The 20,067-nt window shown below is 41.8% G+C and overlaps 1 protein-coding gene across 1 annotated transcript in view; it reads right to left on the bottom strand.

The window, feature by feature from the left end:
- Window positions 1–19,789, bottom strand: part of LOC119174219 (uncharacterized) — a 39,211-nt gene extending 19,422 nt beyond the window's left edge. Inside the window, exons 1-4 of the mRNA XM_037425041.2 lie at window positions 19,544–19,789; window positions 11,092–11,243; window positions 6,478–6,545; window positions 3,700–3,783 (exon numbers count right to left, since the gene is read on the bottom strand). Of these exons, the coding sequence (XP_037280938.2) occupies window positions 3,700–3,783; window positions 6,478–6,545; window positions 11,092–11,243; window positions 19,544–19,663 (424 nt within the window). The 5' untranslated portion in view covers window positions 19,664–19,789. The remainder of the gene's footprint in view (window positions 1–3,699; window positions 3,784–6,477; window positions 6,546–11,091; window positions 11,244–19,543) is intronic.
- Window positions 19,790–20,067: the final 278 nt, after the last annotated feature.

Here is a 20,067-nt window from a genome sequence, read left to right as displayed (position 1 = left end):
CTTTTGAAATACAACTTGCCAAACTAAGCGGCTTGAACGAATCTAACTGCATAGGGCACTCTCCTAGCTTCAGCAATGGTACTACTTTTGATATCTTCCAACTTTCCGGAACATTTTCTTCTTGCCCACTTTTATTGTAAATGTCCGACAGGTGTAATTTTCCTTTATCGCACAAATTAGCAAGTACAGCGTATGTAACTACGCCTGGTTTTGGTGATCTCGTTCATTTTACTGAAGACAGCACGTATTGGAGCTCCGATCAGCGAACTGGGAGCGCAGAGAAAACACAAAGGACGAAGCGAGGAACCACACAACACGAGCGCTCGTGTTGTGTGGTTCCTCGCTTCGTCCTTTGTGTTTTCTCTGCGCTCCCAGTTCGCTGATCGAAGAAAATGAATTACCAACTGGCCCACTTTTTGATCCTTTTGCAATGTATTGGAGCTCCTCTGGTATGAAGCTGTTATCCAGATTTGATGAACTTACCGCAGAGAACTTCATTGCAACCACCGAAGCTGATTCTGCTGAGGATTTATATTCGCTAGTTTGGACGGCCTGTCTATTTCTCAGTATTAGATCGCAAAACTCTTCGGCAATAACACGTTCGCTAACACCTCGAGACAGCGCTAGAGCCTGTAGTGGTCTCGAGTGGACTATTGGCTGTTCGAGGGCACGTACCATGTACCACAGTTGAGGCACCGAGGTAAATGGAGAAAGAGTGGCACATAAATCTTGCCGCCTTTTGGTCGAAAACTTCTGCAACTGGTTCTGCATTGCAGAATGTACTTTCTGTGCAACCTTGAAATCTTCTAAATTTCCCGACCTGCGATATCTTCTTTCAGATCGGCGTCGTATTTCCCGAAACCACTCATACTCAGCGTCAACACCCGCATACCCATATGGAATGGGTACTGCACAAGTAGCTTTTGTTAGAAAATGTTTTATTTTCGATGCATACGTTTCTGCGTCATAATAAGGCTCAAGATGTTTCTGTAGTTCTTAAAAGATTGCCTGATTTCTAATTCTTGTTGCGCGGCTCTCTCATTTTCTTCAACTTTGTGTGATATAAGAATACTGGCAAGTGGTAACTTCCTCTTGTATCAGCGTCTGTAGTCCAGTTTACTGCAGCCGCTAATTCAGAGGAGCACACAGGAATGTCTAGCACGCTGCAGTAGTTATGCCCCCGTAGGGACTTCGGTGAACCGTCATTCGGTATAGCATAACCATAGTCTTCACATATACTTACTATAGCAGGTCTCTTTACATCACAACGCTCACTACGCCACAATGCATGGTGTGCGTTAAAATTCCTACATATAATTATGGGATCATGATCAGATCTACACACTGCAGCCAACTCTGCGTACGAAACTTTTGCTTCAGTGTGCACGTATGCACTGACTGCAGTTACAGTAACGTTACCAAAGCTCACCTTGCATCCCACAAATTCAGGTGCATCTGTTTTTGAAGTAGGCACTAGTGTCCAAGGAATATCGCGTCTCACACACAACACCACTCTGCCTTTGGCAGCAGGACCTACTGCTTGGTACACCACATAATTAGACAAGCGATAGTCAGTGGATATCTTGTTTCAGAAATACACAAAATCGGAAACCCATGCTGAGCGACGAATTTCCGAAAATCTCCACTCTTATTCTTCAAATTGTTGCTGTTCCACTAGAATATTACACTTCTTTTGTACCAGTTAGATAGTCCGGTAGCCATGATTACTACAAGATAAAATGCTTAACATCTAGCAGCAATATCGCTTCTGGTAAAGAACCTGCTTGTGGTAGGGATCGTAGAATTGTTTTAAGAGCTTCAAAGATTATTGACAGAATGACTTGCTCGTTTCCGGCTGTCTCCGTCGAGATCGCATTTCTTGAAGACTTTTTCCTCAGCAAGCTGCTGTGACCCTTCCCTTTGGTATTCAGTAGCTCCTTAGCTGTGTCTGGCCTGGCAGAAGGTGCCACTTCAACATGTTCTTGGGCCCGGACTTCTTGGCCAATGCGATGTTTTGGTGCTGAGTGCTTCAATACTTCCGAGTAAGAGTTGCGGCACCACTGTTTTGGATTTCTTTGTGCCGCAGGAACATCTCCGACAATATTCGCATTGTGCGCTACACCTCTTTGTATCTTACGGTACCCTTTTACAATTCTCTCTCTTTGTGCTGTCGATGCCAACAGTTTCAAGAGCAGACTGAAAATGACGCCGGATGTGGTCCAGCACAGTTTGCACACTCACGTTGGCGCTTGAAGGTGCATTCTTTGTAATCAAGTGTGCCCACACATACCTTGCATCTCTTGGTTCCCCTGCAAGTTTTAGCCATATACCCATATCTCTGGCAGTTGTAGCACCCTACGGCCTCGGATTACACAACTGTTGTTCAACCAACACGCAAGCCCCCGACAGCACCCCAGGTTACACGATGACCTGTGCCTTCTCTGAGAAGTTGTCAAAGCCAATCTCTTTGAAAATCAACGCATGGGCGTGACGTTCCACGTAGCGATACATTGAGAGCTGACACTTCGGGGTGTAAGGAAGCGTCTCGTGCTTTGGTACTTTCGTCAAAGAGACTCTGCCGACCATCACCAGTAAGCGATTTCCTGTATACAAAAGCGACGCTTCGCTTTTTGACAGGAGCCGTATTCAGGAACGCTCTGTAGTGTCACTTGCCACAAGGCAACACGCTCAACGCTTGCCTTGGGGCAGCGAGCTAGAAAGCGTTTGTGCTGACTTTAAGGCTGAGATTGTAGTGCCGCTCCAAGTCAAGGTGACCAAAAATGAAAAAAACAAATATATGTTCATGCGTCAAGCAACACCATAACGCAAAAGCGAATCAATTCACACTGTTTTAAAACAAAGTTTGCTTTCTTGCATCAAGATAAGTACAATTTTCACTTTTCTTTTCATCATATATATTGACTTTCATGCGTCGCGATTGCCTTGAACGAAAGACGCTTCCCTAAAATTAACAAAACGCATTGCGCTTCCGTACTGTTGAGTGTTTGAGCGGAACGGCGAACGTAGTGCAGAATAAGCCAGCTAAGAGCGCCTAATGTCTATTGAAAAAAAAAAAATCTGTGAACAGGGGTTGCGTGTTGGAGCTGACGTTTGGACAAGCGGATTTGTCCTCTTCAAGGCTAGAACTGTTCCCAAGTCCATTTGTCGAAACGCCGCCTCAAGCAGAAATGCCCTGTTTATTTTTAATTAGCAGCACAGACTTCAGGTCTATAAATTCAATGAAACATTGTTCCTTAATTGTGCGCATGGTGCACTTTAGGTTTTTTTTTTTCGATGACAGCGTCTCTCGGTTTATAAATTTTATAGCTATCGGCCAGGAAAGACTGTGCTTCCATTTTCCGTTCGTGTTGCGAGTACCACTGAAGTTCTTTTGCAGCTCTTTTCTATTGATCATTTCTTAATTCCAGCTGCTGTCGGTGGGTATCCGGTTCTGAGAGCCCTTCTGTACGGAAACACTTTTTTTTTCCTTCGCAATACCGACTTGCTGGACAGTTCTTCACGGGAGAGCAGTCCAACAAAAACAGAATACTGCACGCCAATAAAACAAAATTAAGTTTGAGGCCGTTGTACTAACAGTGCAAAGGCATTGGAATAACGAATTCTCGTATACACTCGCAGATTTTATAAAAAATCTCAGTAGTACACAATTAACACCATAGTGTTATAAAGGCTGCTTACGATGTCCCTCGAAGTCAAGTGTCATGATTCCACACGTTGTGTAGTCTGTGTAAGGGTATCTTGCAGTCTGCGTAGTGCTGTCATCTGCAAAAGGAAAAAGCAATGCACAGTCTTTAGGTTATAATTGAAGCGAAATTGTTCCGTTGGGCCTGTGCGGGCCACTGAAAACGTGCAGCAGTGCGAAAAAGCATTTTTATCAGATAAAAGAGGTGGCTCAATAAAAGTTCTGTAGAGTAATGGTAGGGGACTGCCTGTAATAACTAGCCTGTGCCAAAATCGAAGAAGTTCATTGTTTATGAACAAGTACGCTTCCTTTTGGTGGATCGATGCTGGTCCATTAATTCAGAAGAGATAGCAGGCGTATATATGAAAAGTATGATTAAGCTACATTGTAGTACGACTACGCAGTTTTGAGAATAAATCTATTCCTTTGCTAAATGTCAAAGCAAAGTACATAGCTCGGAGCAATATTTTCGAGTTAAACGACACACGACATAGCCACGTACGATCTTCGAAAAGGTGAAAATATTTCTGACAGTTGTTTTTGTTTTCTTTTTGGACTCTACGTAGTTCGTATACTGCTTCATAGCTGGCTATTGTTAATGAGAACTAACATATAATGCTGCCCAGAAAGTATACAGGACGTTATTAGGAGATAATGTAATGTAAACGGGAAGAAAGAATAGCGGACGAAAAGACAACTTGCCAGGGGCAGGGACCGAATCTGAGACTTTCGAATAATGCGTCCGATGCCCTACAACCGAGCGGTAGCAATCATCCCCCCCACCCACCCACGGTCCACAAAATAGGGTATACATGTGCATTTAAACGTGAAAGTATCAGTCAGCGCCACCTGTTGCCATTACGACAAGTGTCGAACGCTTTTTTTTCACCTGTTTGGCTTCACGTAGTGCATGATCATATTACTATATGGGAGTTGACCTATAGTACTTCGCATACCACGTCAATGCATCAAGGCGGTCAGAACGAAACCCTCGCAATGATGGCAACTTATCACTGCATACACTTTTATTCATCGCGTTTACACTACAATTACTTCTAATAGCGTCTCCTATATACTTTTTTTGGCATTATTGCCTGTTAGTTCTCATACGTATTTTGTCTAGCAGAGTAAGTGAGCCCTCAAGTTTACACTTTTCTTCGTGGTAGCTGACTTCTTTATCTAAAGAAGGGCGACATACTTAGACTGTGCTGGTCGTATTCTGCTAGCATTAGGAAAGGAGTGAGAAAAAACGCACTTTTTGAGTGGTTAGGAAGCCGATAATTGTGAACGAGTGTTAAGGACGGGCGAATAAGTAATAAATAAGGAAAGAAATGCGGTTCATTAGGTGTGCCTCCGAAAACACTGACATCACTTTCACTGCCAAATGTAATAGGGGATGTGGTTTTGTGTATCTGAACACTGAACATGTATCGAATTGGTATGGGGTATGGACCCTTCTCATTATCGAGAGAGTGTCGTGTACAAAACAGCCGTGTGCTCACAATACTGTCTGCTTCCATTCCATTCAAGTCATAAAATATCTTAAATACAAAGGAGCCCTTCTTATTAGGAACACATTGAATTGCAGAAGGGTTTCTTGAAGGGCCAGTTAGCACATGCTACATGCCCCGCTCTTTCATGAATGCAAGATACTCTTAAGGTATCGTAACAATACAGGGCGTGAAATTAACGAGGGTTTTCATATCAAAACGAAAGGGAACATGTGCGTCAATTAGCCTTTGCTCGCTCTCTGGAAAAAGAGATAATGTTTTTGAGTAGTTAACTTGTACATTTCGACTCGTGGCAGATTCTTTCTTGCCTTTTGTTCTTATGTGCACCTGATGGTTTTTGTTGTTGTTTTCAGCTATATAAATATTTCTAGGTTTAATAAATTTACACACAGATGTTCGTCAGCGCTTGTGTCGTTTGTTCAATTTTTCTCCGTCCCATTTTGTGCTGTTCCCCTCAGTAACATTGAATTGAATGAATAAATAAAACATGTGGGGACGTTACACACCGGCTAGAGACGTCAGTTCAGTGCACATGCAAATCAGATTGGCACTACTAATATGCGGAAAGATTCTCCTGTGCCTCAATGTAGACTCAAGCACAGAAACATGATGCTGCAACCGCTACTTCAAGGTGGCATGCCTTACGGTAGCAAAACACAATTCGTTTCCAAATAATTTGTGTGGAGGCAAAGGCGTTCACATATTTGGCGTGGTATGACGTCTGCAGGAATTTTTTTTGGGGCAAGCCAGCACTCTTTCACAACGCTGACAGGGCGCGGTGGAGTCGCCGCGGTGCTCTTCGCGCAAACAACAATAATTAACACCTGTCAATCGTAGCTTGAATCTTCTAATTTGTATCGATTTATCCTGTTAATTTACCAGAGAATGTAATAACTTTGAAACCAGCTAAATTTTAATGTTAGACGTTGAAAATAGCCGGGGGCCGGCTGTGTCGACTATGGCAGCTTTTCTTATTCACAGCACGAACGTTAGTAGCGAATCATTGTTCTACAAAGGTCAATCATTCCGATTATCATTCATCTGCCCGTGCTTGTTTCTTTCCATAGAGAATAACGACACCTACCAAACACTTTGCCAGAACTTCACCATATCGAGTTTGCTAATACTTGTCTAGTATTACGATGATGATTATCCTTGAGCAAGCTATGTGCATTAACAACCACCGAAATGAAAGTGCATCACAGACTACGCAAGCATAAAAAGCCCGTATGTGCAGTCCATCTAAGTAACTGGCAAACTTACTTGAGTTGATGACGACAGTGGCAGTGTCCAGGGTAGCACCTGGTGTGAAGTAAAACGTTGCGTGCTTCCTGTAAACATTTAGATAAGTGGAATCAGACTGCTTGTGCGGACGTCACAGTTGGAAAATGAAATACAAAAGTTAGGTGAATTGAAGTAAGAATTCTGCATATTTTTGAAACACACCGCCAACTTTTTTTGACTTGGGCTATACACTTTGGCAAACAAATAACCATGGGAGAGGCAGCGGCGCAGAGCCATGTTGCATTGAATTGCCCTGGACAAGCTTCCTCAACAAATTCAAAAGAATATACCTATAAGCAGTGTATTGCTGAGAAATGATTTCATTGCTTCTGAATCATTTGAAGCGACGCAAAATGCGAATTCAGATAGCTACGAAATTAAGTGGAACTATCAACCATCAAGAATAGCCCCTAAATTTCTGGGAAGATGCTGTTGAGTACGGATCCTGGTGAAGTCTAAATTACACACACACACAGACACATACACACACTCACCAATTAGCTAGCACTGAGAGGAAATGCACATGAATTCAGAATCTCGCGTTAGAACAGATATTCAGCTCTTGTCGAGGAAACCGGCCTTAGTGTTGAGCCAATGAATCATAATCTGACGAGCATCGTTACAAAATGTGCAGGGGAAGATGGAGGTAGGGTAGTTAGAAGGACACTAACAAGCTGTTCTGGAAGACGAACAACCTAATTAGGAATTGTCAAAACATGAATACCTCAAACAAAACAGATAAAATAGAACTGGCAGAGGTGTACAAGTTCAATAATAAGCGGAAGGTATCCGATGTAAGAAGGCACAGCATGGAGAGAATAGAGCATGCTGTAAAGAACGAAAAAATCATCAAGGTGGAGTAGGGAAACTTGAGATAGGCAGAAACCAGATGTGCGTACTCAAGAACAAGGAAGGCAAATTTACCTCTAAAATAAATAGGATACTTCAAATAGCAGAGGAGTTTTACTGAGATCTGTACAGAAGCCAGGACAACCACAACAATAATGTAATGACTAGCTGTAACCCAGAAAACATCCCACTTGTAATGACAGAAGATGTCAGAAAAACCTTGGAGAGAATGCAAAAAGGCAAAGCTGCTGCTGAGGATCGAGTAACATCAGATCTGCTGAAAGACGCAGGACAGAATTGTTTAGAAAACCTAGCAACCCTGTTTACAAAATGTCTTCTGACGGGGAGGGTGCCGGAATCTTGGAAGAATGCTACAATAATCCTAATCTACAACAAAGGAAATGACAAGAACTTGAACAATTACAGGCCAATCACCTTGCTCTCCATCGTATAGACTGTTTTACGGAGGGGCTTCAGTGTTGCCATATTGACCGGTTAACCTCTGTGTTTTGCATCTTCAAAAGCTTAACCAGCAGTGTTCCGTTACGTATGCACGTGAAAATGGTGGGGCTGGTGCATACGTTATATTATTGCCTTAATTATTCACGTCGCTATACCCCAAAACAAGAAGACATCACCCGAGCAGCCGAAGATGACGGCAATTATATGTCTTAGGTTAATTAACCTATACGTGGTATTTAAATATGTAATTGCTAACAAAATTAAGAGGCAACATTAGAATTCAATCAAACGAAGAAACAAGCAGGATTTATAAGCATCAACGACATTTATACTATCAATCAAGGGATAGAGGAATGCTCAGAATACACCCAACCACTATAAATAGCCTTCATAGATAACGAGAAGGCATTTGATTCAGGAGAGATATCAGCTATCATGCAGGCACAACGGAATTAGGGAATCTACAAAACATATAAGCATCGTAGAATTTACAGAGGATCAACTGCCATCATAGTGCTCCATAAAGAAAGTGACAGATCACCAATAAGGAAGGGTGTAGGACAAGGGGATATGATGTTCCCAATGCTATTTACCGCGCGCTTACAGAAGGTTTTAAGAGGCCTAGAATGGGAATAGTTATAAATCAGAGTTATAGGAGAGTACCTTACATAATCTGTGCTTTGCTGATAATATTGCATCGCTGTGTAACTCTGGGGACGAATTGCAATTCATGATTACCGAGTTAGACAAGGAGAGGTGAAAGGTAGGTCCTAAATATAATCTGAAGAAAAGGAAGTTAATGAACAGCCTCGGAAGAAGGCAGCGCTTTGAGATTGGTAGCAGTGCACTCGAAGTTGTGAAAAAGTATGTCTATTTAGCACAGATAATAACCGCGAAGCCGAGCTGCGAGATTGAAGTAACTAGAAGAATAATCATGGGATGGAGCACATTCCGCAAGCATCGTCAAATCATGGCTTGTAGATTGCCATTATACCTCAAGAGCAAGTTATGTAACAGCCGTATCCTGCCGGTACTTACCTATGGAACAGAAAGCTGGAGGCTTACAAAGAGGGTACAGCTTAAATTGAGGATGACGCAGTGAGCGATGGAAAGGAAAGAAATAGGTGTAACCTTAAGAGAGAAAATAGCAGAGTGAATCCGGGTACAAACAGAGGCTAAGAATATCGCAGTTAAAATAAAGAAAACGAATACAGACAGGGACGGGCCCATAACGAGTAGGCAGGATAACTGCCGGTCATTAAGGATAACTGTCTGCGTTCCCAGAGAAGGCAAACGAGCTAGGGGAAGGCAGAAAGTTAGTTGGGCAGAGGAGATTAGGAAGTTTGCGTGGATGAAGTGGCAGCAGCAAGCACAGGACTGAGATGACTGGAAGAAGAAATTGTTTTGTCCTGCAGTGGGTGTCATCAGGCTGATGATGAATGATGGTGACACACACAGACATTCACACGTATATATATATATATATATATATATATATATATATATAGTTAGAGAGAGAGAGAAAGAGAGAGTTAAGAATAAACCTCTGCACTGCAGCGTAAAGGCTCTTTGGGTACCCTTGTGTGCTCTTAAGGCTATTATTTCACTACTGCTTTTAAGCTATCCCATGATTTAAAGTCTACTAGTGCTCTGTTGCGTTGTGGCCACACCTACAACGCCAACTACTCATCTAGGCATAGGTCGGCCAACTCACTCACGAGTCGATTCATTGAGATTCACTGAGACAGATTGGATCAAGTGACCGAGTTTGAGTTTGCAATGAATGATAATTGGGTGAGTTTGATTCCAGTTGAGCCCTGCTGAGGAAAATGCAGTTAAGTGTGAGTCCGAGTGAGCCTTAAGTGCAGGATGTATATCCTGAGTGACTCTGAGTCAGCTGTGCCTTTATTGCCGACATATGGTCCAATCTATCCACATAACAGCTTGAATAATAGCCTTACACCGGTTTTAATTCATGCCCAAGTTTTTTTTTCTCGCGTATCTCAACACAGTAGCATTCATTCACCACCGTGAAAATGATTGATCAGGGGCGTGAGTCAGGGAGGCGGGGGTGCCATGATCTTTCCTGCAAACTCTTTCACAGGAAGTAATTGACAAAGTTATCTCACCTGGATCGCATATTTGCCAAAAATGTCCCGGCTGTATTCAAGACACTGATAACTCGTTTTCGAAAGTGCCAAATCAGAAGGCATATCGCAGAGCTGCGATTGTGTGAGATATTGGCGTCTACTAGCATTGAAACCGTGGTTAAAGAGGGTAACATTATGCTAACAAAGTTTTGAGTCGACTCACTCAAGCACACTCAGACTATGGGTCAACCCACCAGTATGAGTCCGAGTCAGTACGACTGAGGTGCAATTTGGTGAATTTCAGTATGAGTCGTCTCGACAAACATTTTGGTAAGCCTGAGTGTGAGTGTGTCCACTTGAGGAAACCTTTGATGAGTCGGAGTCTAAAGGAGTTCAAATGCGTTTTCAGAGTGAGCGTGAGTGGTGTCGAATATTTTTGCCGACCCATGCTTGCGAGGCTATAAAGGCTCTTTAAAGACAGTGACAGCGTACGTACCAGGCGATGAACTTTACCAATCAACAATCTAGAATGCACACCTCATAACCGAGACATGAATGATGGAGCTTCTATAGCTTCCGATTGGCCTACTCGATTGTCACGCTTTTTTAAGAGTGAATTTAATGCAGGTCTTTCTTCAAATATTCTTGTGTTTAGTTATTGAACAGTAACTTACACACACTAACAGTTTCATGAAGCAGTTCAAGGTAGCGCTACAATTTTTTATCTGGTGCCCGCTAAAGGTTGATGAATATTCTTACATTTTGACTAATTTTCTCAATTCACCAAAGAAACGTTCAATTAAAATTTATGTGGAAGTTGGGATAGCGTAATGTGTCGAAAACTGGAAGATACGTAACTCGCAATTCAACATTATGCCTTTAACGAGTTTGTTGTTTCAGGCGTATTTTGAAGACGGTGCTCCCGAGAGTAGGGAAACAGTGTTTTCGCACTACTATGTTTCCCATGGGCTAGTGCCATCTGCAGCGTCCAACTAACGCTGTAAACACATTTAGATGCACGTCACCTATATTTATTAGAAATCAAGAACTGGCCACGTTCGGCTCACTGGTTTTTAGTTATTTTATTTGGAAGTAAATATACGTGGTTTTCACATGTGGTGCCGCATCATCCCCTGTCTCCTTATACTTTACACTGACCGTATATTGCGGCCAAAACGTGGGCAACTCTTACCTCGGTTGTCCGTCGCCGGCGTTCAGTGACCACTCGTACGTAGCTGACGGACTGATGGAGTCGAACACGATCCGTCTCGCTGTCAGGCACTTGAACAAGGGGTTTGTGTTCGTGTCTTTGACGGCCTCGGCGTAAGGAATGGAAGCAAGAATCTGCAAGTGTTGGGTGATGCATTTGTCTTCAGAAAACGCGCAGAAAAGGAAAATTTAAACCATTTTAGTATAATTGCAGCCTACAATAGGACACTTTGTTCAAACACATGTGTGAAGTTCCTCTTGAATTGCACCGTAACCGAATCAGCAATGAATACTGCTCTGGTGTGCTAGCATGACAATACCCTAAAGCTCGTCTTGTTTATTGCGAGCACTTCGTGTCGTGACGAACATACAGTCGATAACGAGCACTTTATCATGCTTATTATCCGCACATTTATTTTCCCCTTTACTGCCCTTCTTTGTTCCCCTTTATTGTCTGTATATTCCTTCATTCTTCATTGAGTCCTTTTATTATCAAACACACCAGTAAATTTGTCCTGCATGCCCGTACCCTGTGTTTTATTGTAAATGTGAAGTATCAATGACCTCTACGAAAATTTGGCATACCATTAGAATAATTAGAATCTCTTGTATAGGAAGCCCTCAGCTAGTCTCTGCCTGTACTGAACTTTTCTTGGTTACTTTGAGCCAAGCCTTGTGTTAAAAGTCATGATTTTGAAAATGGAAAAACTGTGTACCAGGCACATAAGCTACCTGCTGTTTAAAGGTGAGATTACAATAGGACTTAAACTCAGCCCTTACATTAAAAAGCTCAGTAGTCCGTTTTATGAAAGCGAAGTGCACGTTATGGTGCAAATTTTCGAATATCATGCGTAGCGTTCATTGGCATGATTCTCTGAGGTCGAGCAACGTTCGTATGTAGCTTACTGAGTCACAGGAGTTTATGAATAATTTTATGAAGACGGAGCCAACATTGCGCATAGAACTGACGTTAACCCTATATGATGCTTGTGTAATGAGCGTACATATGGAATGTTTATTGACTTTTTATAAATTTAGTAGCCAGCAGTGTAACCAAAGATGATGTTGCACTGATTTGACGCCTGCACAGAATATCTTTACAGAGCAGGTGACGTGGCATTGCGGTAAAATACTGCCACGCAGAATGCCTGTGTCTCATCCCTGCGGGGATTGCAATTTCAATAATTTGCCTTCGTCAAGCACAATCCGTTAAATGTCTGTTCTCGCCATTCCTGGGTCGCAATAAACTGCGAATAACCTGGGGCTCATACCCACACAATGACCCGTGTTATACGAAACGCACGTAACTCGAGGATAGGGTTTCAGGGCGTACACAACAATATTTTCACGTTATTCATAACATGACCAGACAGTAATGTTCTTCATACCCTAAATTCCTCACATCCGAGTTCTAGTCAATGCCAAGTGAAGGAGGTGACTACGAGACCACCAAAACGTGGGTAATAAGATAGATTTATAAATTGATAAAACAGTTGAGCAACCTTTGTTAACGAATAAATACTTCCAACTGAATTGCTCGCTGCGTTCGGGAGTCCGTGCACTTACTGATGCACTGTACAAGGAGACCTCACAAAAATGACAAATGTCTACTCGATGCCATCTTATACAATATGTCGTGGGGTATTTAATTCAACGCTGTCGTTTCTTGTCCTACATTTCAAATGCATAAATGCTTATAAACGAAGCCTCTTTGTCAAGGTTACAGTGCTACAGTGCTGCCATATGTTTTTTGTTTTGTTTTGGAAGAAAGGGAATTGCAGCAACGCTAAAAAGCACACGAGGAAATTAAAACACCCCGAAAACTGATGGGGACAATAGAAAAAAATAAATCGCAGCATATCCATGGAGTGTATGATGATGAGTAGGGCGAAGCACTAGAGGGTTTCATTGCTAAACCGTGAACCATCCGCGAATATCGCCCACTACATCATCAAAGACGTGACAAACACTGTATATATTTATACATGAAATTTTATTATTCCTAAGTGGTAGCTATACGTCGCTTCCGTTCCCCCTTCATAAAAACGGCTTTATGGTCGGGGAAGTTGTGGATCGATGATGGGGCATAGTGGGATGTTTTCAAGGACGAAGTAGTGGGCAGGTTGCAAAGGTTAAACTATAGGCAGTCACGTACAAACAAGAGATGGACACATTGGGACAATCTATGGTTCTTTAACGCGCACCTGGATACAAGTACATACATGACCATCTTGCATTTGATATTGGCTACTTCTCAGTAGTATTTTATTTATGGTCATTGAAGTGATAGATCAGTTATGGGGCGTAGTGGGATGTTTGCAAGGACGAAGCAGTGGGCAGTTGGCAAAGGTGGAACTATAGGTGGTCACATACAAGCAAGGGATGGACACAGTGGGACATCCGATGACTTTTTAACGCGCACCTGGATACAAGTAAACGACCATCTTGCATTCGTATTGACTACTTCTCAACAGTAATAACTTTATGGTCGGTGAAGTGGTGGATTGGTGATGGGGTGTAGAGGGATCTTTGCAAGAACATAGTGGGCAGTTGGGAAAGGTAGAACTATAGGTGGTCACGTACATTATGATAGATACATTAGACATTACACTTACACACTAGTATAGATTAATGATTTATTGAAAACATGGTCTGGAGACCATGCTAAATTGGCTTCAAGCGTGGTTGCTGAATTTGGTGTGCCCATGTTAATTTAGAAAGTAGAAATATAAGAAACAATAGGCCACCTTAGTAACCCTTGAGAGCACAAGAACTTATGACAGCTTGTAACGTTCAAAACTAATATATTCACTTAAAAATGCAGGTCTGCCACAATACTTCTAGTATTGTGGTCTACCACAATACTAGATTTCTTTTTAAACGACAGGGAATTTCACTGTTCTCCATCTGGTTTGTCGTCTCTAAGGCTCAAACAAACTAGAGGTCTCCCACAAGAATCAGTGTTATCGCCACTACTATTTAATATATTACTATGCACTATTCCTGTGCAGATTGACGTACAAGTGTATGTATATGCTGATGATATTTCGTTTTTTGCTACAGCTGCAGGTATACATTCACTTTATCGTAGTCTGCAGACGTATATGAACGCTCTAGAAACGTGTTTAGACAAAAAAATAAATTTATCGCTGAATGTCAAAGAAAGTGCGATGGTAGTTTTTCCTCTGAGTGTTCCGGTCCATATCGCTTTGCATTACCGGCAAGATGTTATCTCGCAGGTAGAATTTGTGAAGTATTTACTGATCACTTATACTGAAAAACCTAATTGGTGTCCACATATAGAAAATATGGCTGCCAAAGGAACACGTGCGTTGGGGATGCTTCGTAGACTCAGCAACAAACGTTCAGGTTTATGTCGTGATGTTTTCATCATGATTTAGTGCATGCATATTCACCCAATATTAGAGTTCAGCTGCGTCTTGTTTTCTGGTGCACCTGCATACAAACTACGACCACTGGTTCTTTTAAAACGCGAATCATTACGATTATGTCTTGGACTTCTAAATATTGTATCAAATACAATTTTATACAAAGAAGCACACCTGCCTTCTCTTCGTACTTGGTTTAACATCCTAACCATGCGGACATTTCTAAATATCTATGCATCGCCATTGAGGAGATTGCAATATATTCTTCTTAATCATCCAACACAATTTTTCGGCAATCTGTGGCCAAGGTTACAGTGTCCCCAAGTCATTTTCGCACAGACACAATTGAAGACATTACAAGTGCAGCTCCGTGAGATGCTAATCATAAGCAGATATGTACAAACTAGTCGAACAGAATTTGATGACATATTTTCCAAGAATTGCGAACATTTACCCAGTAGATACTTAAATTGTATTTTGGAGGACAATTTATTTAGATTAGAAATGGCTGCAGTGATAGCAACTGACGCTTCAGTTTGTAAAAAAAAAGGAGGGGCGGGAATCGCAATATTATATTTAGATTGGTCTTTTTCAATTCGCTTACCCGACTTTACTCTAATTTATCATGCGGCATTACTTGCCATTATATTAGCTCTACGGAAATTACCCCTATCAATTTCAGAAGCCATCATTCTGACAGACAGCCTATCCCTCGGCTCCTCTTTAAGTGCACCAAAGTTTTCAATTTCTTTAAAATATTCCATCCCATCATTGAAAGACATATACGCATTACTCGCTTGTTATGGGTACCAAGGCACAAAAGTATTCCTCTAAATGAGCAAGTGGATGCACTCGCACTTTAATCATGTAATGGTTCGATAATGTCTATTTTGCCGACGTTGGCGTTTGTAACTGCGGCACGTTTGGAAAAATTTGCCGTATTGGACAACTTCGCAAAGTCTGCGTTGTCTGTTTCTGAGTTCCGTCAGCTCATTTATAGTTGGAAGAATCGATGATGCTCCTCCGGAAGGAACAAGATCGCACTTACCAAAATACGATGCTGAGTCCCCCCACTGAACTTTTACCTACACACGTCTGGTCTGGTACAGTCACAATCATGCCTCCATGGCAATGAGTGTGAATTTCTTGATCATTTCTTTCTAACGTGCAGATTATTCACCAATCAGAGGAAAAAACTACTAGACGAACCACTTCGAAGGTCGAGATTAAATTTATCCTTTACGGTTCTTATTTCCTTGGGGGCTACCGTTCCGGGTTTTAGCCGCAGGAGTGTTTGCGAAGCCGTTTGCGATTATCTTCGGAAGACGAGAAGAACAAAATGCTAAGTTCATCGTTAAAAAATTATCAAAATGAAGCATATTCATTAAAGACTTAACATTGCGACATTATAATTATTTTCTTTTCAATAGCAAGACACCTTTCGTTTCATGGCCGATCCCCCATAGTGAGTTGCGCCAGGATAAAAGGGACAAACAAACAAGCAAACATACATACTACGGATGGACAAATCCATGCCTTCAGGAGCTTCGCCCGTAAAACGCGGTGCATGCATGAGCTTCACGTTGAATAGTAGAACACGACAGCATATTTGGGCCTCGACAACATCGTCTTAACTGCTAGCGTCGCATGAGGGCTCGACAGTAAGGAAATTAATGACTGTGCTCGTAAAAATGGCCATTTCAAACTATCCTAGAATACCTGTTTCAAGTATAGTTGCGCAATGTGCGCGAAGCCGTCATTTTTGTTTTTGCGATTGGGCGAAGGGCTCACTACACTTTAATAAGGCCACACATGAGCCTGTGCAGGTGGTGACTGTGTTGATATATTTGCTGCATGTGGTAATTGAAGTTTCTTGGTATTTTTGTGATGAGTGGGCATTTAATTGTCGCACTGGCTGAAAACCTTACGTGTTTCGACACCTCGCGCGAGTCCGCACTTCTACCAAGTAATAATATATGCGTGAAGGAGATTCCTCTCACTACATAAAATTCATACAGTATTTTTCCCCAAATGAATTTCTAGCAATGTCATGGCTTGGTAGTAGAACACCTGATTTTTGCTTTCCTGAGTTAGGTTCTTATTTGACCGAAATGTATTTATACTCATTTTATTGAATCTTTTAGAACCTTTCTTGGTTTTAGGGTTATGGAGAGAAGCTCATCTTTCGCTTATAGCTAAAGAGGCGGAAGCCGACACCGATGCTATTACAGACACCAAATTGTATGTGAAACTAGCTTTTTTTATTTCTATCAGGTTGATAAGCGGAATGAAAAGGGTCAATACATCAGGAGACAAGAGGTCAAATGGACTGACTGGAAAGGAAATAGCGTTGTTTAGAAAAAGTGGTTAGCAATTTTGAGTACTTGGTACTCTACTATGGGAAAGCATAAAGCTGTCCCATGGGCCTCAGTGGATGTGACCTTGTCGACAAAAATTAGTCGTACCGACATCACCCACCATAAAAATGAAGCGTTAAACACACAATATAACTTTATGGTGTGTTTAGAAAAGTAGTTAGCAATTTAGAGTACTGGGATCTCTACTATGAGAGAGCTGAAAGCCGTCCCTTGGGCTTCACACCTGATGAGGCACCAATGACAAAAATTACGCCCGGGTCGGGCAAAGCGAAAGGTTTCATGTGTTTAGAAAAAGTGGTTAACGATTTAGAGTACTTTGTACTCTACTATGGGAGAGCAGAAAGCCGTCCCGTGGCTCACCGAGTTGATTCAAGACAAGTATCGCGAACAGATTCGAACACAAACAAAGTTGCTGGGTCCACTATGCTGAATATACATACCCAAAGATCCACTGTAGCGGCAAAGATTAGATTTCGCCTATCTTGCTAAGCACTGAGTGGGAGTTAATATTGTACGCTAGATGATTTGAAATAGAAGAATAAGTTTTTCTCGCTTTATTCAGCTTGTATTCGAGTTTACAACAACACGCTCTTATTCGTTTTGTACAGTCCAAGCATTGCCGGAACTTTTTTTCTTTCGAGAAAGGACCTCTAAGGAAGACGTGAGAAAGACATCTTGTAATAACTTGCTGCAGTCATCACGAATGCTCCTTGTTTTGAACTTGACTTGCTGCCGCCTTCGATGCAGCACAAGTCAAACACGCTGCTTCAGGCAGTGCACACCAAGGTAGCAAAAACACACAAACGCGCTTGAAACGCGCTGCATTGAAGGTGGTTGCATACGAAGTTCAAGTCAAGGAGCGTATTCTATAAGGTTAAAGACTACCGCTGCAGGAAATTGTGTCAAAGTGGTGGCAATACATGAATTAACGACTACATAAAATAATGTTTGCTCCCAGTCTCTTGTACTCGCCACTCTTCTGGCTAATGGTACCTGCGTCACTTTTATCACGTTCAGGTAGTGAGGTATGACCTAAATAGGCTTATCAATTTTAGGAAATGAAGGAAAAGTATTACATCAACCTGAATTTAACAAGAAAAGATTAGTTATTGTAAATGTGCTTATTTGTAAAATGACTGTGCAGTGGAGCAAACAAAAGACGCATTGAATGGCCAGATGATATGAGGGTCGCTCCTATAACAAATTGGAAACATGTGTGCTACTATATGCGACAGAGAAAAAAAAAGACCTCTCCTTATGTTGGCCTACTGCTTTGTCTACTTCAAATAAATCGATGACACTAAAATAAAAATATAGATTCACCGCCCTGTTCCCCGCAACCTATTGCACAATATCTACGCCATACCCAGTCTTCATCTTCGTCCTTTATCTCTAGTCTTCTGCCACCAGTACTCTTACCGTCTCTGACCTACTGCTACAGCGGGCGTATTTAGCTTTTCATTGCAGAACTTTTACGTAGGCGCTTGCGGAAACATACATCCTTTCAACGAGATAACTCGCTGTGAGTCGAAGTGCTACACTTCTGAAGTTGAAGAAGAAAATGAGGATATGTTTTGGTAGTGTATGACACAAGTGTACAATAGATAAAATAAATTTAAACTAGGAATGCTTTATCTGTGTCCTATTTGTTTCTAAATAACTGATGTCATCATAAGACATCGGCATAAGATTACAATAATTTTGTAACTTTCTCACTTTAATGTATCCAGTTTATATATCTTAAAAGTGGCACTTTTTTACTATGCATTTGCGTGATCAAGTATTACTTGTTGAAGAATACAATATTCGCAGCATTCATGATGAACTGAAGTTGTGTTCAATGCAGCCCAATCAATTACTACTAGACTGACAAGGCAGATCACAAAGATAGTACGAGTTGTCTTTATTAGGGCGTCAATATCGTGACAGAGAGAAATAGGCTCGCGTGATCAACGAATAGTAGTGTGGTCTCAGGACTTGCTACTTTAGCGTTAGCGTTAACAAAAACAATTCTATTTAGACCCAAAACGACGTATTTAGGCTATATTATGCAGACGCGAAATCAAACTTACATGCATTCTGCATAACTGTTTGCTTCAACTGAAATGACAACGAACATTTGAAAAGTTCTATAAGTCATTACTAATAAAAGCTCCCGTATGTAGATGTATAACAGACATACTCTGTTGAAATATGAAAAGAAAGTCGTGTATTTTTGGTTTAAATTTTAGGAAAAACATTTCCTTATTGTTTTTAGAAAGCCATAAGCTTTTTCATAAATTGTGGGCGTTGTAAATTAGATTATGAACGGAAAAACTTCGATATTCTAGTGCCGTTATGGCTAGCACATAATGGACAGTGAGGCTTGTGTGCTAGTAAACGGTATTCAACAAACTAGTCGTCAAATGAATATTCTCATAATATAAATATTGCCCATAACACTATCTCCGAGGCCATTAAACTGCATTTACATACGATGGTTGTGGTAATGAGAAAGTACACAAGGCTATAGCCTGTCACGCATAACCGACTTATCACAGCCTGTAACGCAACACAATTCCACGTGTTGCCTGCTTATTTCTAGAGTTTCCACTTGTGACAAAAAAAAAGAAAGGAGAGAAAGATTTAGCAGAGCTTTGCTATAAGTGATACAAAAGACTCGCCGTACCTCGAATGCGTCGGTGTTTTCTGTCTTGACATCGTTTTTCTCCGTCGAAGTCTGTGCCAGTGCAGGCAAAAAGCAGAGCTGGAGGAAAGTCAGGAACCGAAGCCCATTCACCGCCGACATTGTTGCGACTGAGAAACCGATCGTAGAGCAGATGGTTTGTTATCTCCTTTCAAGTCAGACCTTCTACACAGCTCCAGCTTTGCAGAATGCCATGCAACCTTCCTTCAAGAGAATGCTGCAGCATCACTCTCGCTGCGCAGGATGCTCGCTATCAATGTCCAGACAGCTACTGCATCCTTCCTTGCTGCGAGGATATGCCCGCTCGCGACGCTACGCTCGTAGTTCCGGGAAGCTGGATATACTTATCGTCATCCGCGCTGTTAACGGCAGAAAATTTTTCCTTTCCGCCAAGAGGAAATGGACAAACCGATTAAGGCCCAGGACCTCACCTCTGAAATCCTAGCCGTCCTGCGGGCCTGCGCGAGGGCGGTCAGTCTCGGGTTGCGTCAGGTTAAACCAGACCG

Source organism: Rhipicephalus microplus, chromosome 5 (genome assembly GCF_043290135.1).
Source record: "Rhipicephalus microplus isolate Deutch F79 chromosome 5, USDA_Rmic, whole genome shotgun sequence".
Taxonomy (NCBI): Eukaryota; Metazoa; Arthropoda; class Arachnida; order Ixodida; family Ixodidae; genus Rhipicephalus; species Rhipicephalus microplus.
Note: the sequence above shows the minus strand (reverse complement) of the source record. Positions and strands in the feature narration are given on the sequence as shown.